The 27,500-nt window shown below is 40.7% G+C and overlaps 1 protein-coding gene across 5 annotated transcripts in view; it reads left to right on the top strand.

Annotated features, from left to right (window-relative positions):
* POLA1 (DNA polymerase alpha 1, catalytic subunit) overlaps positions 1 to 27,500 on the top strand; it is a 316,833-nt gene that overhangs the window by 211,018 nt on the left and 78,315 nt on the right. The window contains exon 36 of one of the 5 annotated variants that reach the window (XM_036304557.1): positions 22,195 to 22,218. The exons of the other annotated variants lie outside the window; for them this stretch is intronic. Within the exon in view, the coding sequence (XP_036160450.1) occupies positions 22,195 to 22,203 (9 nt within the window). The 3' untranslated portion in view covers positions 22,204 to 22,218. Of the gene's footprint in view, positions 1 to 22,194; positions 22,219 to 27,500 lie in introns of those variants that run through there. 5 annotated transcript variants of the gene reach the window in all.

The following is a 27,500-nucleotide window of genomic DNA, read 5'->3' as shown; positions in this document are numbered from 1 at the left end:
GGGAACTGAGATTTCCAACGCCTCTACGTTTTAGGGCAGCACTTTCTAATTACGAAATAGGATTTCTGAGTCTTTTCTTATAGCCTTCATATTTTTTGTGTTATTTCTTCCTTCAAACATATAACCTTGATAATAACCTTGATATATGGGATATGTATTTCTTGGAATGCCGAGCAGAGATCATTTTATGCTTATAAGTCATGATTACAAATAATGTAGCTTATTATATACTCCAAATTCATTCTACAAAAATCTGTTGAGCACCTACTCTGGCCCAACATTGTTACAGCCACTAGGGATAAAGCAAGACATTAAGTTCCTGTTCTCATGGAACTTACATTCCAGTATGGAAAGGTAGATGATAAACAATAGTTGTATGATATGGCAGGTGGGGACAAGTACGATGGAAAACAATTGAGCTGTGTAAGCAGGAGAGAGATTGATGCAAGTAGGGGTTGCTAATTTATATAAGGTGGGTAGGGAAGTTCTTGATACTGAGAAAAAGCCAGAAGGATGTGAGGCAGTGAGCCTTGTAGACATGTGGAGGAAAAGCATGTCAGGCACAAGGAACAAGTATAAAGGGCCTGAGGTAGGAGGGTGCTTGGCATGTTTAAGGAATAGCAAGGAGGCTGGTCTGGCAAAGGATGAGTGGACAGTTGGGAAAGTAGGTAAGGTAAGGCAGATGGGAGCAGGGATAGGAGACAGACCAGGGTGGGCATATAGAATAGAAGGACTTTGACTTCTATTCCAGGGCGATGGGGAACTACTGTGAAGTTCTGAGCCGAGGAGTGCCATGATTTGACTTTAGGTGGGTTGTTTTGATTGCTGTAATCCAGGCAAAAGATGGTGGCAGGTGGACTGAAAGAATAGGAGGGGAATTTGTGAGAAGGGGTTGGGTTCTGGGTGCATTTTAAAGTAAAAACTGATAGGATTTGTTGCTCAGATCTCCCCCCCCCCCCATGCTATTATATAGAATGAATGGTAGAGAGCTTCCTTCCTGTAGTCTATTGGTTCTGAATTGAATTTTAATACCTTTAATTGCTCACCTAAAAATAAGTCATTTTCAAGGTAAATAAATGAATAGACTCCTTACCCAAATCACTGGTTCTTTCTAAGCATAGATTTAATGGTCGACTGCTTGCCATACAAAAGACACAAAAGATCTTTTGGACCCCACGTAGCATAGCACTGTCCTTGCTCTTAATAGGCTTTTGGGGCAAAATGACTTGTGCTGGACTTAAAGCTCACAGTCTAGCTAACAAGGCAAATTTCTGGACCAGAGACACCCGCCCACACACAACTCCTATACACACGGAGAGATCCCCTAAAAGTCATGAGAATTACAACTAGAATGAGTCACTGATGGGTGTGCATGAGTCCATATGCAGGTGTGTTGAAGGGATGGCAGAAAAGAAATAACTGCTATATAAGCACAACTCGGAGATATTGTGGGTCTGTTTCCAGACCACTGCCATAAAGTGAGTATCACAATAAAGCAAGTTGTAATCTTTTTGCTGATGGAGGACCTTGCCCTCAATTTGTTTTGTGTTGTTGTTTTGTTTTTTTTTAAAAAAGAAACATCTGTGAAGCATAATAAAACGAGGTATGCTTTACTAATTTTTAGTATAAACATGTATATAAGTGGTTAGAGGAGGAAAAGAGGAGAGGTGATTGCTTGGCAAAGGTGAGATGCGAGCTAGGACTAGAAAGATCATAGGATAAAAATAGGTGGATATGAGGAAACAAGACATTCCTGTGGCTTTCTTCTAAGGGCTTCCAATCAGAAGCTAGAGGATTTGGTACCTTCTCCTATGCTTTCTCTATTTAGGTGATGCTCTGATGTTAGAGAGACTAGTCCTGGGAAGCTGTGCCCCTTCTACTCTGAACCATTGAGTTGAAGTTGACTCTTTGGAGCAAGCATGTCAAACTCTCGGCATGTGGCCCACCGGCCGCGAGTTTGACATGCTTGCTTTAGAGCAAACTAATCTATGATTGGATTAGCTACCAGTTCCCAGTTTAGTGGTGTCAGGCAATGCTCTTCTTTTTTTGGATGGTTATAGATCAAAGAAAATCTTCTTGCCCAAATGTTGAAATTAAAGAATATGCTCCGTATCTTGTTTCTTGTTTTTATCCGTATACCTTATCCTTCCACCAGTCTTCCCTCTTCTCTACTCCATTAGCTCAGTTCTCCTGAGTGTAATGTGTTTCTAAAAATCACCAAGTTATGTAAAATCACATGATAATAACCAAATGGATTATGGGGGAAATGCAGAGTTTAGGAGCACAGAATACAAAAATTTCATCAGTGCCACATAAACAAAAATATAGGAACTTAACGAAAACAGTGACATAATCTTATACATCTCAAATAGCTAGGAAGTATATTAATACTATAATAAATATGGCACTTACCTTGAACAAGACCTGAAGTTTATGTGCAGACATGAACCACTGAAGGGTTGCAGCTTGTGAATCATGATGAAGTGGCAGAAGGAAAGTTATCTAAAATTGGAAGGAAAGTTGAAATAAACACCAGATATGAGTGTGGCTCATAATACACTCAGTGAACTGAGGTAGCTGGTCAGTGCATTTCATATATTCCTTTGTAGCTTAGTTCAACTGGGTGCAGTTCTGTGCATTCACCTAGTGTTTCTTATAGACAAAATCCTGCAGAAGCAAACAGAAAATTCTTATTATGTTCAAATTGTTCCCTGATAAAGCAGTGACATTGCAATAAATTCTCATTTTCAAAATGAACATAGTGCAACCAACTGTACCTTGTTTTATCTTGATGATTAATTAGCACCTTTCTTTCCCCCTATTTTATTGTTCTCCTTATCCTCATAATGTGCAAAGATACTCTTATTTTTACAAAGACTGATTGGAACATCTGTCAACCACATAATTAAACTTATTGAATACTGTCTATCTTCGGGATGCTTATCTGGATGTGGGAAGTAAAAAGGGTTCTGAAGCCATGGGTTCTGCCCTTATGCAATCTCAATATGAGGAACAGAGCACAGACATTTGAAGCAAAACAAGTTTTTAATAATATATTGTAGAATGAATACATTGGTGCTGAGGAGATTCCGTAAAATAGTAAGGTAAGACTTCTTAGAAGATATAAATTTTGATCCATATCTTAAGTAGTGAGCACGGATTGGAGAAATAAAAAGAACAAAAGGAACTCCCAGAGAGAATGTGAAAATCCCCCAGGTTTTTTCTTTTTCTTATGGTGGCAATAGAAGCGCAGTGAGGGTCACCAGAAGCCAGAACTCCAAGGAAGGGGGAAAAACTCTCTCTCTAACTCTCTCTCTCTCTCTCACTCTCTTGCTCTCACTCTCTCCCAAAAAAGTATGTAAAGGCCCAACTTTCTGGCTAGAGGACTGAAAACCAGAGCTAGCTGTAAGTCACTGGAAGGTACCAGGGAGATCACAGCGACAGCCTCAGGGAAAGGAACCCCATGAAGTTGTTCATGATCTCCTTAGCTCATCCCCTGATCTGGAAGGAAAGGATCTGAGCCTAATGACGGTAGCAAACATTTTTGAGAACTGAAGTAAAACACCACCACCCAGGACCTAGATGGAATACTGTGGTACATACAGGAGACAGATCCAAAATACCCTGCAGCAATTTTGAAAACGAAACTGACATCAGAGCCACAGCCCACAGAAAGGGGGTTGGAACTCACAGCCCAAACCTAATGAAGTCAATTGCCTACTTTAAAAAAAAAATCAACATTTTTATAGGATTTAAACAAGACCCATAGAATCATAATAAAATATTTAAAGTATCCAGGATACAATCTAAAATTACTTGGTATAAGAAGAACCAGGAAAATCTCAACTTGCATGGGAACAAAAAAACAAAAAGATCTCAATGCTGAGACAACACCGATGTTAGGATTATATGATAGAGACTTTAAAGCAGCTATTACACAAGTGTTCTAACAAGCAATGGTGAACACTTTGGAAATGAATGAAAAATGCAAAATCTCAGCAAAGAAGCAATATAAAGAAGAGCCAGATACCTAAATTAAAACTGAAAATATGGTAATCAAAATTAAAAAAAAAAACTCACTGGGTGAGCTTACTAGAATGGCAATGACAGGAGTCAGTAAACTTGAATATAGATCAATAAAAATGATCTAATTTAAAGAAGAGAGTGCTGGGGTCCAACCCCAGCAGGTCCAGGGGTCCCCAAAGGTGTGGACAGAGTCGGCGAAGAAGGAATGACACGGAGACAGCATTCAGTTGATCAGCAGCCTAGCCAGGATCTCTAGCCAGGATCTCCAGCCAAGTTCTGTTCAGGATCTCCAGCCAGGTTCTGTGTCCATGTTCTCTTGCTAGGTTCTCCAGCCAGGTTCCCCAGGTTCCCCAGCCAGGTTCGGTCACCAGATTCTGTAGCCAGGTTCTTCAGCCAGGTTCTGGCTAGGTTCTCCAACCAAGTTCTGTAGCCAGGTCCTGTCCAGGATCTTTTGCCAGGTTCAATCACCAGGTTCTAGTCAGGTTCTCTTGCCATGTTCTATCCAGGTTCTGTAGCCAGGTTCTGTCTCTAGGTTCTTCATCCAGGTTCTGTCCAGGATCTTTTGCCATGTTCTCTCGCTAGGTTCTGTCTCTAGGTTCTGTGTAGGTTCTGTGTCTAGGTTCTGTGTCCTGTTGTCTTGTTACATCTGTATTTATACCAGTTGATTCCAATCCTATCAATCTCTATTCCAAAGGTTAGGGCGTTTCTTATCTCCATTCCAGGGAGTAAAGATTATGTAGCTTAAGCGTGATTGTTCGTAGTTAAAGTGATTAACTACCCGCCATGTTGTAGCATCAAAGAGGCTCACTTGGTTGGAGCATTGTTCAAATATGCCAGGGTTGCAGGTTCTATCCCTGGTCAGGGCACATACAAGAATCAACCAATGAATGCATATATAAGTGGAAAACAAATTGATGCCTGTCTCTCCCCCTCCCTCCCTTTCTTCCCCTCTCTAAAATCAATCAATTTTTTTTTATAAAAAGAAGAGAGAAAGACTGGGGAATTGGGGAGAACACAGCCTCAAGGGCCTTTTGGAACAATAATAAAAAGGCTAACATTCATGTCATTGAAGTCCCAAAGAAGAGGAAGATACCAAGCAGAAAAAAATATTTGAAAAAAAATGTGAATACTTCCCAACTTTGACAAAAGACATGAACTTAAAAAGCTCTGTGAACCCCCAAAAGGATAAACACAAAGAAATCCACTCAGAAGCAAACTTTTGGAAACAAAAGACAAAAAGATTTATAAGGGAAAATGATTCAAATGACACATTTCTTGTCAGAGGCCATGGAGCTCACACTGGGTCCTTTGTCTTAAGGGTTTTTATCTATTTTCTCTACTAAAGGCAGGAATTTTAGAGGAGGTCTCAGGGTAGAATCTCAATAAAATATTCATCAGCTTTCCAGGTGTGTCCTTTAATATGCTTATTTATCAAAATGAGCATAGAGGGTCAGGGTTGTGGTCTCTACTGCCTGGTTGGCACTAGAGTAAGGGAGTCATTGGTCATTGGTCATTGCATTTGGTCCTGATGCCAACCATGGCTTCGCCTCACCTGACCTTGCTGTGGTTTTAAGATGTTATCTCTACTTTGACCAAAACTCTGTCTCTGTAGTCAATAGACCTGAAGTTTTTTCCTAAGATTATTTGATACTGCTCAGGACATCATTGTCCTGGGTGCTTAATGCTTAAGGGAGTGTTCCTGCAAGGGGGAAGGGGGCAGGTGAGTCAGGGTGCTGGATAAAGCTAGTTTGAATCAGCTGTCTCAGTTTTCCCATTCCACTTGCCAAGGAATTATCCTGTCTTCTTACTATCCTGCCTCAAATGTAAAAGGCATTTTCAGATTAGGAAAAACAGATGAGGGAGAATGCATTGCCAACAGACCTGCTCTGACAGGATTGTTAAAGGAAAATGATACTGGAAGGAAATTTGGAACATCGAGAATGAAGAGTAAAAGAATTAGTAAATATAATAGACTATTTTTCTCCTCTTGAGTTCTTTAGAATGTATTTTATATGTGAAAGCAAAAATTCTAGCATTGTCTGATAGTTTTCAGTATATGCAAGTATATATAAGACAACTTGACCATAAAAGGGGGAGGGAAAAGGGACCTATATGGGTTTTTACTTTCCACTTGAAGTGGTACAATTTCTGTTCTGAGTAAAGTATCATCATCCTTTACTATGAATTAGTATACAAAGACATGTCAAAAACACAGTTGATTAACTTAAATAATGAAAAAAATGTTCAAGTAATTCCAAAGAGAACAATAAATGGGAAAGAGGAAGGAAAAACAGAAGTAACAAACAGAAAGCAAATAATAAAATGGTAGACCCAAATCCAAACATATCAATAAATAAATGCAAGCGGTCTAAATGTGTATATAGTCATGTGCTACATAATGACATTTCAGTCAACAAAGGACAATATATACAATGGAAGTCCCAAAAGATTATAATGGTGCTGAATTTCCTGAAAGAAATGGAAGGATATGTGGTTCAAAAGGAATTTTTTGTCTTTGACAGGAACAATATCTATGGGGCTTGGCAATAGATTCCCTTTCACTCACAGCACCTCAGTTTTAAGTGTACCAATTTCATCCTAATCAGTCAGCCACTGACCTGTTTCAGCACAGAGGAGCCTGTACCCCCAGATCTACATATTCCGAAGGCTCTGCAGCCCTTCCAGATCTAGCTTGAAGGTGTTCAGAGTACATGGCTGTTAATTCTTTGTTGAGGACCTAAGATCCTGTACAAGGACACAGACCCACAGGACCTACCTTAACCAGTATTAAGTCCCACTGCCACTTTAGTAAAAGCTTTCTGTGGTGGAGGGCCAGCCTGTCCCTGTGCTTTGGAAATATTTTCCAGTTGTAATGGTGCAAAGCATGGATAAGTTATATTTCTTCCATTAGTTCAATACCAGAGAGAGCCCTTTTTGCTAGATAGGATCAATGGAACCAAAAACAAATTTCCAAAGTCCAAATATTGAGTCCTCAGTTCTACACCCTCTCCACGTTGTTAAACACCCTCTTTTTTATGAATACCACAAAGTTCCTTAATCTGACCGCTGCTCCAGCATGCAGTAGCCAAAACCACCTGGCCATGACAGTCCCCTATGTTCCTTTATCTCGCCATCTTGATTTTCTTATTCCTACTGACCCTTGGCCACCTTTCACTCCCTCCTGACAGTCATTATTACAATGATCTACACTTAGCCAGTTTCTTCTCGATATTTCCATTCAGCCCAGCCCACACTCCTGTTCATGGAGCAGTATTGACAGCTTCAGTCGTCCCATTTCTGACCCTGTTGGAGGGGAGCAGAGGGAGGACTTGTGGGACAGAGTTTGTAAACTCTCGAGTCGTGTACAGTAATGTTCTAGGCCTTCACATTCACTCACCACTCACTCACTGGCTCACCAAGAGCAACCTCTGGTCCTGCAAGCTCCATTCATGTTAAGTGCCCTATACAGGTGTACCGTGTTTTATCTTTTAGACCGTATTTTTACCATTCCTTTTCTAGGTTTAGATGTGTTTAGATACACAAATATTTACCATAGTGTTACAACTCCCTACAGTATTCAGTACAATTAACAGCTGTACAGACTTATATCCTAGGAGCAACAGATGTGTAGTGTGCTGTACCATCTAGGTTTGTGTAAGTGCACGCTATCATGTTAACACAATGATGAAGTCAACTAAAGATGCATTTCTCAGAATGTATCTCCATCATTAAGCAATACATTGTGAATACCAGTTAAAATAAATGATCAGAATTGATTTTTTTTAAATGATGTAGCTATAAAATGTCTTCAAGAAACTTACTTCAAATATAATGATATAGGTAGGTTAAAAGTAGAAAATGGCAAAAGGTATACCATGCAAACACTAATCAAAAGAAAGTTAGAGTGACTATATTAATAGCAGAAAATTAGACTTCAGAGCAAAGAAAATTACTAGGGATAAAGAGGGACTTTACATAATTATAAAAGAGCTAATTCACTAAGAAGAGATAACAATCCAAAATGTGTATCCACTTAACAGCAGTGCTTCAAAATACCTGAAGCAAAAACTGGCAGAACTGAAAGGAGAAATAGACAATCCATAATTATAGTTGGCAACTTTAACACTCCTCTCTCGGTAATTGATAGAAATATTGGACAGAAAATCAGCAAGGATATAGAAGAACTGACAACCAACTGGATCTAATTGATATTTATAGAACACTCCACCCAACAATAGCAAGATCCACATTCTTGTCAAGTGCACATGGAACATTTAACAAGATACACTGTATTCTGAGTCATAAAAGGAACCTTAATGAATTTAAAAGAATTGAAATCATACAAAGCATATTGTATCATTTCTCTTTTTACCTTTTCCAGCCTTGCTAGAGGCTTATCATTTCTGACAAAGGTAAAAAAGAAAAGAAAAGATACAAATTAACAATATCCAGAATGCTAGACCTCCAAAGACTTTAAAAGGACAATAAGGGAAACAACACATATTTGACAACTTAGAAGTAGTGGACCAGTTCCTCAAAAATCGCAAACTATAAAAATTCATCCAAGATGAAATAGATAACCTCAGTAGTCCCATAACCTGTTAAAGAAATTGAATTCATAATTTGCCTTGACTGGTTTGGCTCAGTAAAAGAATAAAGTGAGGTAATCAGTAGTCAGATTTAAGACAGGCAATAAAGCTACAATAATCAAGACAGTGTGGAGCTGACAAAAAGATACCTAGATCAGTGGAAAAGAATAGACTCACAAGTATGGCCATTTGATTTTTGACAAAGATGCAAAAGCAGCTTAATGGAGAATGAATAGTCCTTTGAACAAGTGATGGAGAAATTGGATGTCCATATGCAGAAAAAAATGAACTTTGATCTAAAGCTCTTACCTTACACAAAAACTAACTCAAAATGTATCACAGGTCTAAAATATGAAACTGTAAAACTTTAAAAGAAACTCTTCATGACCCAGAGATAGTGAAAGAGTTCTTACGAATGAGAGCAAACTCTTAATCCATAAAAGGAAAAGTCACCTGGACATCATCAAAATAAAAACCTTCTTTTTGGAAAAGATACTTAATGTTAAGGAAAAGAAATGACAAGCCACAAACTTGGAGAAAAAAATTTACAAATTACATATCCAACAAGGGACCTGTATCCATTATGCATAAAGAACTCTCAAAACTCAACAGTAAAAATAGCAAGGAATTCAATTTAAAAATAAAAGACTTGAACAGATTCTTCATCAAAGAAGATGTAAGGATGACAAATAAGCATGTGAAAACTTGCTCAGCATTACTAGCATCAAGGACATGCAAACAGAAAACATGACAAAGGCTAAAATACAAAATACTGACAATACTAAATGCCAGCGAGGATGTGGAACAGGCACCTTCATATGTTGCTGGTGGGAATGTAAAATGGTGCTTAGTCTGGAAAACAGTTTGGCAATTCTTTTTTTTTTTTAATTAAATCTTTATTGTTCAGATTATCTTTATTGTTCAGATTATTACATTTGTTCCTCTTTTTTCCCCCCATAACTCCCCTCCTCCCAGTTCCTACCCCACCCTCCGCCCTCACTCCCCACCCCCTGTCCTCATCCATAGGTGCAGTCTCTTCCCGCATCTACCACACCCCTTTCCCCCCCAAGAATAGTCAGTCCATTCCCTTTCTATGTCCCTGATTCTATTATAATCACCAGTTCATTCTGTTCATCAGATGATTTATTCACTTGATTCTTAGATTCACTTGTTGATAGATGCGTATTTGTTGTTCATAATTTGTATCTTTACCTTTTTCTTCCCCTTCCTCTTCTTAAAGGATACCTTTCAGCATTTCATATAATACTGGTTTGGTGGTGATGAACTCCTTTAGCTTTTCCATATCTGTGAAGCTCTTTATCTGACCTTCAATTCTGAATGATAGCTTTGCTGGATAAAGCAATCTTGGTTGTAGGTTCTTGGTATTCATCACTTTGAATATTTCTTGCCACTCCCTTCTGGCTTGCAAAGTTTCTGTTGAGAAATCAGCTGACAGTCATACGGGTACTCCCTTGTAGGTAACTGAGTTTCTTTCTCTTGCTGCTTTTAAAATTCTCTCTTTGTCTTTTGCTCTTGGCATTTTAATTATGATGTGTCTTGGTGTGGTCCTCTTTGGATTCCTTTTGTTTGGGGTTCTCTGCGCCTCCTGGACCTCTAAGTCTATTTCTTTCACCAGGTAGGGGAAGTTTTCTGTCATTATTTCTTCAAATAGGTTTTCAATATCTTGCTCTCTCTCATCTTCTGGCACCCCTATAATTCTGATGTTGGTACGCTTGACGCTGTCCCAGAGGCTCCTTACACTATCTTCGTATTTTCGGATTCTTTTTTCATTTTGCTTTTCTGGTTGGGTGTTTTTTGCTTCTTCGCATTTCAAATCTTTGCCTTGATTCTTGCGCTCCTCTGGTCTGCTATTGAGAGTTTGTATAATATTCTTTATTTCAGTCAGTGTATGCTTAATTTCTAGTTGGTCCTTTATCACAACATCGAGGGTCTCATTCGATTTCTTGTACATCTCATTAAGTTTATCGGCAATCTCTAGAAGACTCTTGAAAGACCTCAAAAGTGTGGTTTTAAATTCTATATCCAGCAGCCTGCTTTCCTCCAGTTCTGTCATTTGTGTCCCGTTTCTTTGTCTCAGCATTTTGTATGCTTCGCTGTGTCGATAGAGTGGCTTTCTGTGCTAAGTGTCCCAATTACCTGAGGTAGACACTCTTGGTGCACCCCCTTGTGGTCTTTCTGCGCAGTCTTGTTGTAGCTGCAGCCGTGGGCAAACTACGGCCCGCAGGCCGGATCCGGCCCGTTTGAAATGAATAAAACTAAAAAAAAAAAAAAAAAAAAAAAAGACCGTACCCTTTTATGTAATGATGTTTACTTTGAATTTATATTAGTTCACACAAACACTCCATCCATGCTTTTGTTCCGGCCCTCCGGTCCAGTTTAAGAACCCATTGTGGCCCTCAAGTCAAAAAGTTTGCCCACCCCTGAGCTAAGCCTTGATTGTTGTAGGTAACACTGGGAGGGATTTGACCTCCAGGCCAACTGGCTGTGAGAATCAGCTGTGTCTGCAGTGGGAGAACTTCTGTGCTCTGGGGAGGTGCTAATCTAGCCTTTGCCTGAGGCTATCCCGCAAATGGCTCTGTGCAGGGCTTGGGCAGGGCAGGTCACACGGGATCAACAGGGCGGGCAGAGCGAGCAGTTATGGCTGCTCTCAGTTCCGTCCCCAGAGGCTCTGCCTCTCAGTGTCCCAGCAACCGCTGCAAACCTTGGAGAGAAAGCTGCCCTCGAGTTCCGACCAATGCCAGACAGTCCCGCTTCTCCTGTTTGAGTCTGGGTCCCTAGAGACTCACCCAGAACTGGAGCTCAGAGTCTGAGACACCCTCCCGATTGAAACAGGCAACCGCGCCCTCAGCTGCCAGCCCACTCCGCGCGCACCTCCACACCTAAGTATTTCACTTCTGCACTGCGCCTTCTCTGAGTCTCAGTATGCTTTTCTCTTTCCTTCTAGTTGTGGAATTTCCACTCAGCCAGCCTTCCTGTGCTTCTGGGTGATGTCCGTTCCCTCTTTTAGTTGTATTTTTGAAGTGGTTGTGCGAGGCAGCAATTTCTGGTGTTTACCTATGCCGCCATCTTGGTTTTTCTCTGGCAATTCTTTATAAAGGTTAGTATACACTTACTATGTGACCTAGATATCTTTCTGGGTATTTACCCTGGAGAAATGAAACTTACGCTCAATAAAAACCTGTACACAAGTGTTTATAAACAGCTGAATTCATAATAGCTCCAAACTGGAAACAACTCAAACACACTTCAAAGGATGAATGGGTAAACTGTGGTATTTGCATACCATGGACAACTGAAACACAAGTAACTTGGATGGATCTCAGAGGCATTATGCTGAGTGAAAGAAGCCAGACTCAAAATACTACATACTACATACTACATGATTCCATTTAGATGGCATTCTCAAAATGTGAATACAAAGGGGCAGCACAGGGGAGTTTTTTTAAATCTTTTTTTATTGATTTCAGAGAGGAAGGGAGAGGGAGAGAGAGAATCATTGATCAACTGCCTCCTGCACGCCCCACACTGGTGATCAAGCCCGTAACCCAGGCATGTGCCCTGACCAGGAATCAAACCGTGACCTCCTGGCTCATAGGTCAACGATCAACCACTGAGCCACACGGGCTGGGCCATCACAAGGGAGTTTTGGAGGTGATGGAACTGTCCTATGTCCTGATTCTTGTGGGTGTTACATGTGTTAAAAATCATAGAACTGTTCCCCTCTCCCAAGTCAATTTTACTGTGGTCAGTTTTAAAATCAAAATTAAAGAAAAGTGAATTTCTGTGGTCTGTTGATAAGATATAATTGTGTAAAGGATCAATTTCTTCAAGTGAAAGGATACATTTGGAGACATAGAGCAAAAGTTGCTCCATTTCAACAAAAAAAATTATATGAATTAAATATCCAGCACTGAGGTCACTATAAGGTAAGTCCCAAAGCTGCCAAGCTGAAAACAAGGCACACTAAATAGATGTGTCATTGGGAGCCCCTGCTAAGCTTTCTACACCAGCTAAGGAATCTACACCAAGGGGAAGATATCCAACTATGACAAAAAATCTCTTTTAAGGTACAAAACATTAATAGTCTCATTGCTAAAGTAAAAACAAAGGCAGGTCTTTCTGAAGCCTTGCTTAAGAAATAGATGAAATAGATGTGGGCATCAGTGTCAGGCTACTCATATAAGTTCTAACCATTTAAATAACAACATAAAGCCTTGAAAACATAACACTGTTTTGAATAGGAAAATCTGGATTTTGGAACAATGTGTGGGATTTTTTGACAACAGTAGAGTTCAGGGAACCTTGCATGTGTTTGTGGAATACATGTATACATCTATTTTCTTGTGGTTCAGTCTTATTTATTGTGAGAACATGGCATCTTAGAGAGTAAGGGAATTTCAATCCTAATTTTTTTTTTCTCTATCTCACCATAGCCAGCATCCTGGAACCCTTTTCAAACATTACTTCCTGTGGGTTAAAGGTGATAATTTAAAAATAAACAGACCACACACATGGAAAAAGCAAGTTTCTAAATTTTTGTAATAATAATTGAAAATGTAAATTAGTTTCAATCATGTTCCTTTTGTTCTCCTGGTTTAAAATTACTGGTTAAGGTTATTTTGCATTCACATCTATGAAACAGTGTGTCTGAGCGAGGTGAAATAGATTACCCTGGAGTCACATTGGTGGGTGGGACCTCCTACAGGCTCGTGGATGACTGCAGTCTCAAACTGCTTCCAACAGCTTCTGCCCACCTATGCTAGCTCTAAAGGGAACAGTAATGATATTTTCTTTCCTTTTCTTTTCTTTTATAATGGTTGTGATTGTACACCATTTCATATTAGGCTTAGCAAATTCACATCCTCACTTTCAGCTGATGATGTACCTACCAATTTGCCCGTTTCGTTTCTTCACAAAACTAACTGGCCTATTTGGAGAGCATAGGGCTCTACCTCCTACATTCTGGACATACCTTGTATGATTATGCTAGCATTAAAAAGTGTTCACTACTACATTCTATGGGTGAGAGACCCCAGACGTTATTCAAAGACATCCTTTGAGTATGTCCACTTTTATCTGTTTTATTTGTGAGGTTTCTCTATTAAAGTTCACCTATGAAAATAGGTTTCATTAGGGTGGAGGGGGCCTAATAAATACAGAAGATGGTTTGACTTTGGGTGGTGGGCACACAGTGCAATATACAGATCTTGTATCATAGAAATGTAAACTGGAAACCTATATGATCCTATTAACTAATGTCACCACAATAAATTTAATAATTTTAAAAAAACAAAGAAAATAGGTTTCATTACTGAGAAAATGTTTGAAAACCACTCACCTGGACAGATGAAATTCACAGATAACAACAACTTGAATTTTTAACCAGTCATCGCTACTTTCCATCACTCTAAACTTTTAGAGTGTTGCTAGGCGACTCATTTGACTGATTTCATGCTTTACCTACTCAATATTGGAACAGTGTTTATTGAATACCTACTATGTGCCAGCACCATATTTCAGCAAAGTATATTACTCTTTCTCACTTTGCTGGTTGAAAAACTGCTGAGAAATGAAGTCTAAAGCAGGAAAGAGGAAGAACAAGGTATGGATTATCTGCACCTGAATAATTGAGCACCACGTTGTGTATATCCAAGGCAACAGTGACTCAGTGTGATGGTGGTGGGGGTGGTGGCAAATGATTTGAGAGAAACAGACCTGCTGGAACTTAAATTGAGGCAGTTCTCTTATAGTCATTGAGGATTACAAACCAATTAGAGCCAGGAGGAATGCCGAAGAAACAGTACGCTTTTTCATGTCAGTGCAACCTGCCAAAGAATCAAATAAGACGCGGGCATAATGTAGGCGTGAGGGCATAATGGTTCACTGTTGATCCTTGAAGTTTCTATTCAAACCCCAGATAGAGTATGCTCTAGAGCAGCGCTCGCCAACCTTTTCTACCTCACGGACCACCACCCGTTGGCGACCGCTGCTCCAAAGGTTTCCTTAAACCAGCGGTCCACGGACCACCAGTTGGCAACTGCTGCTCTAGAGCATGGAAGATAAAACAGAAAAACAACCCCAGCTGTTTTGGTTCAGTGGATAGAGCATCAGCCTGCAAACTGAAGGGTTCCAACTAGGGCTCATGTGGAAGTCAACCAATTGTGTTTCTCTTACATGGATGTTTCTCTCTGTGTGTCTTTGCCCCTCCCTTCCACTCTCTAAAAATCAATGGAAAAATATCAGGTGAGGATTAACAAAAAAAAAAAAAAGGACAGAAAGACAAACTAGAATAGGATCTAAATCTGTTGAGGCTGGAATAAAGCCTATCTGAGGAGCCTGAGGACAATCTTTGAAAGGGGAGACAAAAAATTAAAAAGAGAACTCATATGATCCAACAGTTCCACTTCTGGACATTTATCTGAAGAAAATGAAAACACTAATTTGAAACCATATATACACCCCTGTGTTTATTACAGCATTATTTATGATAGCCAAGATATGGAAGCAACCTAAGTGTTCATCAGTGGATGAATGGATAAGGAAGATGTGGTATATCTAAATAGTGAAATACTACTTAGCCATAAGAAAGAGTGAAGTCTCATCATTTGCATCTACATGATGGACCCTGGAGGGTATTATGCTAAGTGAAGTAAGTAAAAAAAAAAGAAAATACCCTTGCTGTCACTTGCATGTGGAATCTAAAAAAAAAAAAAGAACAAACAAAATAAACTCTTAGATACAAAGAACAGACTGATAGTTGCCAGAATGGAAAGAGTTGGGGAGATAGGTGACAAAGGTGAAGGGGATTAGGAAGTACAAACTGCCTGGCCGGCATGGCTCAGTGGTTGAGTGTCAACCCATGAACCTGGAGGTCACAGTTCGATTTCCAGTCAGGGCACATGCCCAGGTTGCAGGTTAACTCCTCAGTGTGGGGTGTGCAGGAGGCAGCCGATTAGTGATTCTATCTCATCATTGATGTTTCTATCTCTTCCTCTCTGAAATTAATAAAAAATATATTTTTTTAAAAAGAAGTACAGCCAAAACCGGTTTGGCTCAGTGGATAGAGCGTCGGCCTGCGGACTGAAAGGTCCCAGGTTCGATTCCGGTCAAGGGCATGTACCTGGGTTGCGGGCATATCCCCAGTAGGAGATGTGCAGGAGGCAGCTGATTGATGTTTCTCTCTCATCGATGTTTCTAACGCTCTATCTCTCTACCCTCTTCTCTGTAAAAAATCAATAAAATATATTTAAAAAAAAAAAGAAGTACAAACTGCCAGTTATAAATAAATCACAGAGATATCATTAAAGAATGGGGAATATAGTCAATATTTTAATAACTTTGTACCGAGACAAGTTACTAGACTTATCATGGTGCTCACATTGTAAGGTATATAAATGTTGAATCAGTGTTGTACACCTGAAACTAATATTATATGTCAACTATACATTAATTAAAAGGGGGTATAGAGAATGTTAGTGGGATATATTATCAAAGAGCTTCCCATGCTTTGAGACCTAGAGGTATAGAGCCTGGGCAGGTTTTTTTGCTTCTGTTTTTTTGATTTTTTTCAAATATAATTTAAGTCTCAAAGCTTCTTAAAGAAGTTATAGGAAATTACTGTTTCCTTCCTTTTAGGTGAAAGTAGTTGACAGAGGACATTTTCTTGGCTTTTATTCCAAGGAAAATTTGTTAGTTAGTTTGTGTTTTGTTTGTTTTTATACCTCTCTATAGAATGGTTTGTTTCCTATTGAGTATAGAAGGTGGCCTAGGTGAGCTTTCAATAGGAAAGACCAGGTCTTGAATACAAGCAAGCCTAGTTTCTAATTAAACAAGTATCTAATACTGTAATTTCTAATGCATTCTAACAAGAAAGGGCAAGGAGAAGCCAAAACCAGTTTTTGTTGGCTCTGTTTTTGTAGTGCTAGTATCATTTTGGCAAATTGGAAGAATTTAGATAAGGAATTCATGAATTGCACATGCACATACATTAATACACTTTCTTTGTTACTGTTTTTCATTGTTTATCAAAATGAACTGCTGACATTTGGAAAGAATTCCTACAATGACTTGTTACTGAATGGCTTCTTATATAAAACATCATGGGACATCTACCATGAGTTTTTGGCTGTATTATGGGTTTCGGAACTAAATTATGTTAATGGCTACCTGAAATTCCCTATAGAAAGTCCAAACCATTGGACTCTACTAAATGATCTCAGTGAGATAATTCCTTCTTCTTATTTCCTATTATGATGGTGGCTGGTAAGTATACGAAGTCTATGTCCTTAGAGCTTAGCAGCCATGCTGGGAGTAAGATATATGGATTTATTTCATTGACTGAGCTGGCTAGGACCAGATAACTGTCAAACATAGTCTGACCAATAGAATTGAATAGTAACAAGAACTGAATCTTAACTAATGAAATAAGGGGACGAAGAAAAGGCATAAATGTTAAATTTGCTTATGCCTACTGTTTTTCTCTGTTCTACCATGCTATCCTATCTAATAAAAGAGAAACATGGTAATTAGCGTACGACCGCTACCCTTCCCATTGGCTAATCAGGGTGATATGCAAATTAACTGCCAGCCAAGATGGCGACCGGCCACAAGGCAGCTTAAACTGAACACGAGGCTTGCTTGCTTCAGTGACGGAGGACTGCAACGTTCCCCGCCTGCCGCTGCCGGCCTCTGAGCTTGCAGTTTGAAACATTGTAACAAATATAGAAGCTAAACAAAACCCCAGAAACCAGCTTTCAGCCTGACGGGATCTCAGAGCTGGAGTTGATACAGTGTTTCGATTATACAACCTAAACAAACCAGATACCTGCTTTCAGCATCAGAGGCCTCAGAGCTGGAGCCAGAGCTAAAGCTGGCCCAGAATGAAAAAAAGAAGAAAAAAAGAAAAAAAGGAGCGGTTGGGAGCTTCAGTCACCCGCCAGCCTGAAAACAGCCCTCAGCCCCTCACCTAGACTGGCCAGGCACCCCAGTGGGGACCCCCACCCTGATCCAGGACACACTTCAGGGCAAACCAGCCAACCCCCACCCATGCACCAGGCCTCTGTTCTATATAGTAAAAGGGTAATATGCCTCCCAGCACCGGGATCAGTGGAGCCACGAGGCCTCCCGGCACCGGGATCAGCGTGACAGGGGGCAGCGCCCAAACCCCCTGATCGCCCTGCAGCTCTGTGTGTGACAGGGGGCGGGGCCACAACCTCCCTATCAGCCCTGCTCTGTTCCTGACAGGGGAAGGCGCCCCAACCCCCTGATCAGCCCTGCTCTGTGCCTGATAGGGGGGAGCTCCCCAACCCCCTGATTGCCCTGTGGCTCTGTGTGTGACAGGCTGCGGCACCCCAACCCCCTGATCGGCCCTGCTCTGTGTGTGACAGGGGGTGGCACCGCAACCTCCCCATCGACCCTGCTCTGTGCATGACAGGGGGCGGCGCCCCAACCCCCCAATCGGTCCTACTCTGATCCCGACCAGGGGCTGCACCTAGGGATTAGGCCTGCCCTCTGCCACCCAGGAGCAGGCCTAAACCAGCAGGTTATCTTCTGAGGGGTCCCAGACCTGGAGAGGGCACAGGCCAGGCTGAGGGACCCCCTACTCATCCCCCGAGTGCACAAATTTTTTTGCACCAGGCCTCTAGTCCTATCTAATAATAGACAAACATGGTAATTGACCGTACCTTCGCTATGCCTCCCATTGGCTAATCAGAGCGATATGCAAATTAACTGCCAACAAAGATGGTGACTAATTTGCATACTGCAGGCAGGGTGGGACAGCGCCATCCTGCCTGCCCTGCCACCATCCGGGCCTGCTATTTGCCACCCAGGGTGTTGGGGCGGGACAGCGCCATCCCGCCTGCCCTGCCGCCCTCTGGCCCTGCTATCTGCGACCCAGGGCGGCGGGCGTCCTGTGTGTGACCCGGCCCGGGGTGGCCAGGCAGGGCAGCAGTGATTGGCCGGCCCGCCCGGGCGCCCCATGTGCAACCCGGCCCAGGGTGGCCAGGTGGGGCAGCAAAGGCTTGAAGGCGGCTCCGGCCGGAGCGAAGGCCTGGGTCCCGGGTGCCGGAGGAAAACTGGTGCCGGCAGCCAGGGGAAGGGAAAGCCTATTGCATGAATCTTTTCGTGCAACAGGCCTCTAGTCCTATATAATAAAAGCCTAATATGCTAAGTGTCTGACTGTTTGTTCGACCGTTCTACCAGTTGCTATGACATGCACTGACCACCAGGGGGCAGACGCTTCAACCAGTAGGTTAGCTTGCTGCTGGGGTCTGGCCGATTGGGAATGAGTGAGACGGGCTGGACATGCCCTGGAACCCTCCCTGGCCCCAATCGTATACCGGTGGGGGTCCTTCGGCCTGGCCTGTGCCCTCTTGCAATCCAGGACCCCTCTGGGGATGTTAGAGAGCCGGTTTCAGCCCTTTCCCCTCAGGCCAGGCTGAGGGACTCCACCAGTGCACAAATCTGTGCACTGGGCTTCTAGTCAGTTATAAAACACATCACTGATTTAGCAACAACTTTTCAAGAAAAAGAAAGTCGTTAGCAAGAACAGCAGTTATAAGGCATATCTTTGTTTCAGAAACATTGAAATGCAATAAGTGTCTTATAGTCGAGGCAGTGGTATTACAGAGCATTACACTTAAATAATAACTCAGATTAATCGAGTGCAGACTGTGTGCCAGGCAGTACCCTTGTGCCAAACACTGTATATGCATTATCCTATTTAACCCTCACAACACTCTCATGGTTGTTTTATAGATGGGGAAACTGAGGCTTGGAGAGGTTAAGTGACTCACCCAAGGATTCTGCCCTATAATACATATCAGAACCAGGATTTGAAACAGAGTCTATCTGACCCAGAACCCACACAGTTAACTACTGTTTCGTGTATTTACCCTATATCGTTAATGTCATACCTTATACCAAGAAGAAAGATTAAGAACAGTCAGTAAAGACCTCTCCCAGAAAAAATAAAATAAAATAAAAAAATAAGCTAACAAAAAAACTCAGCATCATTTTTAGTTTTTGTTATGTATGTGAGTCTAGGATGTTTTATGAAACTATTAGTCCCTTTTAAAATATATTCATTGCTATAATTTATCTTCTAATAGCTTATAAGATGTATAACTTCATTATAGACTGACATGTAAAGACCCTAGAACAGGGGTGGGCAAACTTTTTGACTCGAGGGCCACAATGGGTTCTTAAACTGGACCGGAGGGCCGGAACAAAAGCATGGATGGAGTGTTTGTGTGAACTAATATAAATTCAAAGTAAACATCATTACATAAAAGGGTACGGTCTTTTTTTTTTTTTTTTTTTTTTTAGTTTTATTCATTTCAAACGGGCCGGATCCGGCCTGCGGGCTGTAGTTTGCCCACGGCTGCCCTAGAACAAAACAAAAACTGTAAAGCTACATTAGGGGTTTGTTGTGGCCAAATTTAACAAAACAAAAAAAAAGAAAGAAAGATTTAAACATGTACTACCTACTGTTGCAGGCACTATTATAAGCATTTTCTCGGTTAAACTCTTCATCTACTACACCATCATTCTGTGAGGCACTATTGTCATCCCCGTTCATATATGAGGAAACAGTGGTTAGATGCCTTGGCCAAGATCACATATCTCCTAAGGGGTAGAGCCAGGATTTGAACCCTGTTTAGTTCCAGAGTCTGTGCTCTTAGCTACACTATATTTACCTTATTTCATTTTTTACATTTCATAGTTTAAAATACCTTGGGTTTACTTAGCACCTTCTTCTAAAGAGCTGATGCCCACTAGTTTCTTCATCCTCCCTGTGCCAGAATCTTGGGAGCCCTAAGGGGTTTATGACATAATCCCTCTCCACAAGGCAATTACAAAACCTTAAAAGGAACTGCCATATCAGCCACAAAGAGATTACAAGCGAGGCAATATTTTGTCTTATTTCAACCTGTTGGAGGGGGCGAAATTAAGTCATCTTTATTTCTTTACAATAATTGGTACTGAAGTCTTAACTCCCTCCCCCGTCTTTTTTCATCAGTTGCTTACATTATCAATGACTTTTCTTTAGAATTATGAAAGCATACTGTTTGGCTTTGGCTCTTGAATGAAGTTGACCAAATTTAAAAAGCAAAAAGAAACAGTAAAGTTCTTGCAAGTGCCTGTTTGGTTTATTTCAGGAAACCTCCAATGGCAAGTGTTCATAGCTAATAAAGAGTTATAATACTAACAAATACTTAGCACTCGCTGTACAACAAGTACTAATACTAAGTGTTTTACACATTTAATCCTCATAACCTCCTTGAGACGGGGTTTTCCCCCCTGTTTGCAAATGAGAAGAAAGATTACTTGGCCTCTTTGAGCCTCAGTTTTTTTCATTTGTAAAGCATAAAAGGAAAGCTTCTTTGCCCAGCCAGCGTGGCTCAGTGGTTGAGCATTGATCTATGAACCAGAAGGTCATGGTTCGATTCCCGGGTCAAGGCATGTGCCCGGGTTGGAGTCTTGATTCTCAGTGTGGGGCGTGCAGGAGGCAGCCGATCAATCATTGATGTTTCTATCTCTTTCTCCTCCCTTCCTCTCTGAAATCAACAAAAATATATTTTAAAAAAGGAAAGCTTTATGTTCTAGTAGGAATTTCTAAGTCCAGATGAAAATGTTCCCGAATATATACACAGAGGTCTGTGTAGACCATAAACTTTACTTCTAAGAACTCAAATTTTGACATATTTCCAATCAAAGGCACAATTTCTAAAAGGTGCTTCTTAGAATGAAGATAAACAAAAATTATACAGTTACATTGACACAGCTAGACATTGGATCCCCAGTGCAACAATGATAACATTGGGAAGCATTTTATTTGGCTTAGTCAATTTTTCCTTGCAGCGTCTACCTCCAGCCCCCAGCCCAGTGCCCTTTGCTTTGGCTCTATCCTCCAGCCACTCTGACTTGTGGTGGGCTGTGCCCTAAATATAGCATCGCCATAGCCTCACTGCATACGTGAGGTACCAGGTGCCTATGAATGGACTGCTTCTCTGGTACACTAAGCAAGTATGGCAGGTTGAAAACTAGCCATAGAAGAACTGATTAATACACAGAATGACATAGTTGAAAGTGCATGAATGAAAGGTGGCATATTAAAGAGATCAAGGGGCTTGGACACTGAAAACCTGGGATCAAGTCTTGGCTCTGCCACTTACTAGCTGCATGACCTAGGGCAAGTCCCATAACCTCTTTGAGTCTCAGCTTTCTTATCTGTAAAATGAGGATAATCAGAATAGCTAGTTCATTTGTTGAAGATCAAATGGAAAAAAGCATAATGCAAGGGAGATTGATCTGAAAACTAGAAAGTGTCAAATGAATATTAATACCTCATGTTAGTGTGATTTAACACATATATAGCACTCAAGAAATCCCTGTCATTTTAAAATAGCATGAATATATGGACTTTAAAAATGCCTAGCTCAATTAATTCTACACCAGCATTTCATGCCAAGATGTGAGATGTCATTTGGCAATAAAAAGCTGTAGCCTTCTTGATTCTAGCTATGAACTGTTATTATAATTTTTACTCCACCAGTTTCTCTAAAAGGTTTTCAAACTGACCACAGCTACCCCAATCACTGACCAGATCTGGGATCATGAACAGATGACAACCTTGATGAGTTTTGCAAAATAAGGAAAGTCATTCTCGTTTCCCCCTACCTCACAGAACTGTTTTGAGCATTGAATGCTTTGGAAATCCTAACATACTATACAAGTACAAGGGGCATGAATAAAAAATGAGTATGGCTCTAGCTGCTTTGGCTCAGGGGATAGAGTGTTGGCCTGTGGACTGAAGGGTCCCAGGTTCATTTACCTGTCAAGGGCACATGCCCGGGGTTGCGGGCTCAGTCCCCAGTAGGGTGCGTGGAGGAGGCAGCAGATCAGTTGTTCTCTCTCATTATTGATGTTTCTATCTCTTTCTCTCTCCCTTTCTGAAATCAATAAAAGTATATATTTTTAAAAAAACTTTAAAAAAGAGTTTGATTGTCAAAGACCTCTCAGGGTAGCATCACTAAAATATACAAATAATTCTCTTAGAAAATGGAAGGTAAACATACCATTAAAAAGTTATAGAGAGTTGTTTTCATCCTGAATGTTATATCAATTTATTTACAGTAGCTATATACATTTATTTTAGTAACTGTTAATATTGTTCATTATAGACTGTCAGGGGGACCAGTTATTAAGATATTAGAAAACTGACCCAACATTTTAGACTTCAGTTTTGCCTACTTTTTTGTGGGTAGGGGTGGGTGAGAAGTGGTAGAGAATTTTTATTTTAACAAGATAGATATATTTGGGTGAATTGCCAATGGTTCCTTTTGTAAATAAGACAACAAACTCAGATGGTAGTTTTCAGTTTAGTTTCAGTCTGGAAAGAAACCCGAGAAATGACCTAATCCAGGAAACCCTCTTTTCCAAATAAGACTTCATGCAGAACCTCCATCTATAAAATAGGTAAATTATATTTTTATCAATATAGATGTGTAGTTTAGCTTCATAACATTTTTCGTTTTGCAGAACACCGGTTAACATGTGTTCTTTCATGTCTTTAAATTTGTTATATATGCAGGCGAATATGCCTGTTTTGAATTTTTTACAATGAATATATACTTTAATCAGTGAAATCAGAACCAAACACTTGGAGAAACCTTCTGGGTGCCCTAATGGAACACTTTTGTAAAACACTGATGTGGCTGTACTCATTAATACCATGGATGTGGAGGTGGTTGGAAGTGTCATCTATAGAACCTCATTCTGTCTCCACGTTTTGCTTCTTGATATAGTGATATTAATAACACTAATTAATCTGAGCACAGTTGACTACCTCAGTACTTCCCGATTTCAAAGGTTTCTCCTGCTTAAACATAAATATTTCTAGGCCATCTTAAGGTTCCAGTGGAATCCAAAGTATAAACCTTTATTTTTATGATTGTTTCTTCTGGCTTGAAATTTGTATTTAAATTTTTTATTGTGGTGTTACACATGCTTACATGTAGGGCAGGGGACAAATTTGGATCTTTTGGGTTTTTATTTTTGGTATGGGGTCAACCTAGAAATACGATTATTTTTAATAAAAGGGATACTTTTGAAGGGAGGACAGTAAATTCAAGATAGAGCCCTAGAATTGTCCTCAGTCCCATTGAACGCCTCATGGCCAGTATTTGGATATTTCCACATCTGCAGTGTTAAAGCCAGCCCTGTCTCCTAAGATGGAAATTGCCATGTGCAGAATGCGACCAGTGGCACTTCCCCTAAAAAAATAAATTACCCGAAATTTGCAGCACATTCATATTCAATTTCATCACAGCAGATGCTCATTAGTATGTTGTTATTAATTGGTATTCACTTTAGGTTTTGTTTAAAATGAAGATAATAATTAGGTTTTAATTACTGCATCATTCGTGGGGGTAGGGTTGTCTGTGAGGAGAGGGAAAGAGTGAAATGCCTCTTAACGCACTGAAATATTTCCTGATGCTTATTCAGCAACGTGTGTTGCCAAAGACTTTGAAAAATAACTTCATCTTTACAAAAAAGTATGACTAGGATCCTGAAATGAAGAATTGCTATGTGTGTTTTCTAAGCCCATCCATCAAGGACCTGCTGTAAATTATCTACTTGATGGACAAACTAAATCAGATGATAATGTGTGCTACCATTCTTCCTAATCAAATTACCAAAAAGACTTCTTGGAAAAGTAACCCTCACAAGCGGCTGATTAATGAAGTGGTGGCAATATTTTGTATTAGAATTAATTGAAGTAATCCAAATAAGTTATTTTGGTAGCCTATGGAAATAATTTTCTTTGCAAAGAAGGACAGTGGAGTTGGCAAACCAGTAATTTCTTTCACTCACTGTTGTTCCATATTTGTAAAATAGCTAAGTTAATACTGATATTCAAATAAAATGGGAAGAAAAATAATTTTTTTAATTTAAATTCTTTATTGTTTGAAGTATTACATGAGTCTCCTTTTTCCCCCCATTGACCTCTCCCTGGCCGCTCCTACCCCCAGCACATGCCCTCACCCCCCTACTATCTCTGTCCATTGGTTATGCTCATATGCATGCATACAAGTCCTTTGGTTGATTGGGAAGAGAACTAATTTAATTGAGTGGCAGGGAACACAAGAAAGTTTATCTTAGTCTTTTCATATTCAAGACTAATAATTTAGATGAGGCCTAAAGGTGTATGGAAATCGAGAGGCACTGAAATGCTAAAGGCAGATCTTTATGAAAACACTAGAAATAGCGGTTTTAATGCATTCATTAAAAAGGGGGCATTCATATTCTAGAGTTTAAACATATTCCTTAGACAAAGTTTCCTGGAACACCTGTCATGGACATCGTATTGGGCTTTCTAACTATGTATAAAACCACCCCTCCAGAAGCTTACCGTCTAGTTGGGATCTGTCATGTATCCACTATTTACTGGCTACCAGTCATGGTGCTGGATGCTTTCCATAGGGCATCTCATTATATTTACAACATCCCTGAGAGGTTTATTAGCCTCATTTTATTGATGAGGAAATTGAGGTATGAGTAGGTTAAGCAATGTGTCCAAAGTCACCCAAGCCTTTAAGTGGTAGAACTAACTTTCAAACCAGATTCAGTCTGACCCCAAAGCCAGTCTATCAGGGGGAAATGCACACGGGAAACATTAGAAATCATTTCAAGGGACTAGTGTTGTATCCCTGGGCAATACATTGAGGCTCAATGAGAGGCGGAGACAGGCTTTGTGAATTTCTTTCTTCCCCAAACATTCACTGAGGGCCAGCTGTACCACTGGCTCTGGCCTAGCTACCAGCAGTGCAAAGGGGAATGCACACAGTCTGCCCACAGAAGCTCCCATCCCAGGAGGTGTGAAGGTGATCAAACCAGTGAGGTCCCCCTGGACTGCATTCTCTAGGTCTGCAGGATGTGGTGAACCCTGGGGACCCAGAGGAGAGGAAAGTGAGCAAACTGAAGCATGGAGACCAGAAAGGCTTCCCAGATACTGATGACTGTGAGGTCTGATGAGGAAGGTAGAAACCGAGTGGATCTTTAGGCACAAGGCTGGAAGGATGGGCCTCAAAGGAGGAGCAGAATCGCCCTAACTGGTTTGGCTCAGTGGATAGAGCGTCAGCGTACGGACTGAAGGGGACTGAAGGGTTCCAGGTTCGATTCCAGTCAAGGGCACATACATGCCCAAGTTGCGGGCTCGATCCCCAGTAAGGGGTGTGCAGGAGGCAGCCAATCAATGATTCTCATCACTGATGTTTCTCTCTCTGCTTCTCCCTTCCTCTCTGAAATCAATAAAAATATATTTTAAAAACAAAAACAAAGGAGAAGAATTCCTGGGGCCGGGGCGCAGAGGAGAGGAAGAGCACACGGCCTGCCTGTCTGGAGCAGAGGCTGGTAAAGAGTTGGGTGGGCATGTGGCCAGGCTGGCAGTTGAGGGGCATATGGAGAACTTGAGAGTGAACCTGGAGCGGTTGGAACTATGCAGTAGATGGTGAAGATGCTGATAGGGATCTTTCAGCAAAGGCAATTTTCCATTTCTAGACATGTACCTCATGGTCTCTGTCAGTGCCAGCGGGGTTTAGAGTTCCGAATCTGCTTCATGCTGTGATGCCTAGAGTCAATTCTAGCCTCACCTTTTGTAAAGTAATGGGGCTCAATACACTGTCATTGTATTTTAAAATCACAGTTGGTGTGGGTTTATTTGTGCCCGTAGTAGAAGAAAAATGATGTTTAATGCTCAAAAAGTACTTTGGGGGCAGCCCACTTTCCTTCCTGATTTGATATTGTTCGGGCTTAAACCAAATGAATTTGATTTCTATGAATATACTAGTATACCAGTTGATGTGAGAATGCAGGCCTTGCTTGCTCGAGGTTGTAGAGGAAGATAACTTGAGTTTAAGATTTGGCTGTGGATAATCTCTAGGGACATGACCCCAACTCTTCATACCTCAAGGAATTTAATTCAGAGGCAAGTTATGTTTATTTTGAAGTTGATAAAGAGGTAGTTATAGCTAACTTCTGCTCTGTCCCTACAAATAGGGGAGACTGTTACATTACCAGACAAAAATCTTTGAAAGCTAAAGGACTGTGTATTGTTAAAGAGGTTCAAAAGAGAGTCAGTGGGAAATCGATACTATAGCCACATTAGAAACAGTTTGGCAGTTCCTACTAAAGCTGAGCATTAGGTCACTCCTAGGTATTGTAACCAACAGGAATATACACATATGTGCTTCAAGGATATATACAAGGCTATTCACAGTAGCACCATTCTTAATAGCCCCTAAACTGGAAGCCATCTAAATGTCCATCACCTGTAGAGTGGATAGATTGTGATGTATTCATTCAGTGGAATACCCCATGGCAACGAGAATAAACAAATTCCTGCTCCACACAGCAACATGGATGAATCTCGCAAACAACGTTGAGCAAAATAAACAGAGGGGAAAAAAGTGCAAACTTTATGATTCTATGCACATAAAGTTTTATTAAGGCAAATCTATTGTTACCTTTGGGGGGAAGATGAGTAGCTGGGAACAGAACAGGGGTGGGGTGGGGGGGAGCTCTGGGACGCTGGTAGTGTTTTGTTTCTTGTTTTGGATGCCGATTACAGAGATGTGTTCACTTTGTGCGTCAAGCTGTACACTTATTATTTGTGCACGTTTGGTGTGTAGATTACAATTCAACAAAAAGAACAGAAACCCAAAATGCAAATCAGATGCAACACTACCCTGTATTTATGTAAGGAAAATATATCCTATGCTAATCTTGAGATAACTTGCTTGAACAAGCAAACATCTTCCTCAAAAGTGGTTCTCAGAAAAAAACTTAAGCTTTTTTGGT

Source organism: Myotis myotis, unplaced genomic scaffold (assembly GCF_014108235.1).
Source record: "Myotis myotis isolate mMyoMyo1 unplaced genomic scaffold, mMyoMyo1.p scaffold_m19_p_4, whole genome shotgun sequence".
NCBI classification, from domain to species: Eukaryota; Metazoa; Chordata; class Mammalia; order Chiroptera; family Vespertilionidae; genus Myotis; species Myotis myotis.
This window is presented reverse-complemented; position numbering and strand designations above follow the sequence as displayed.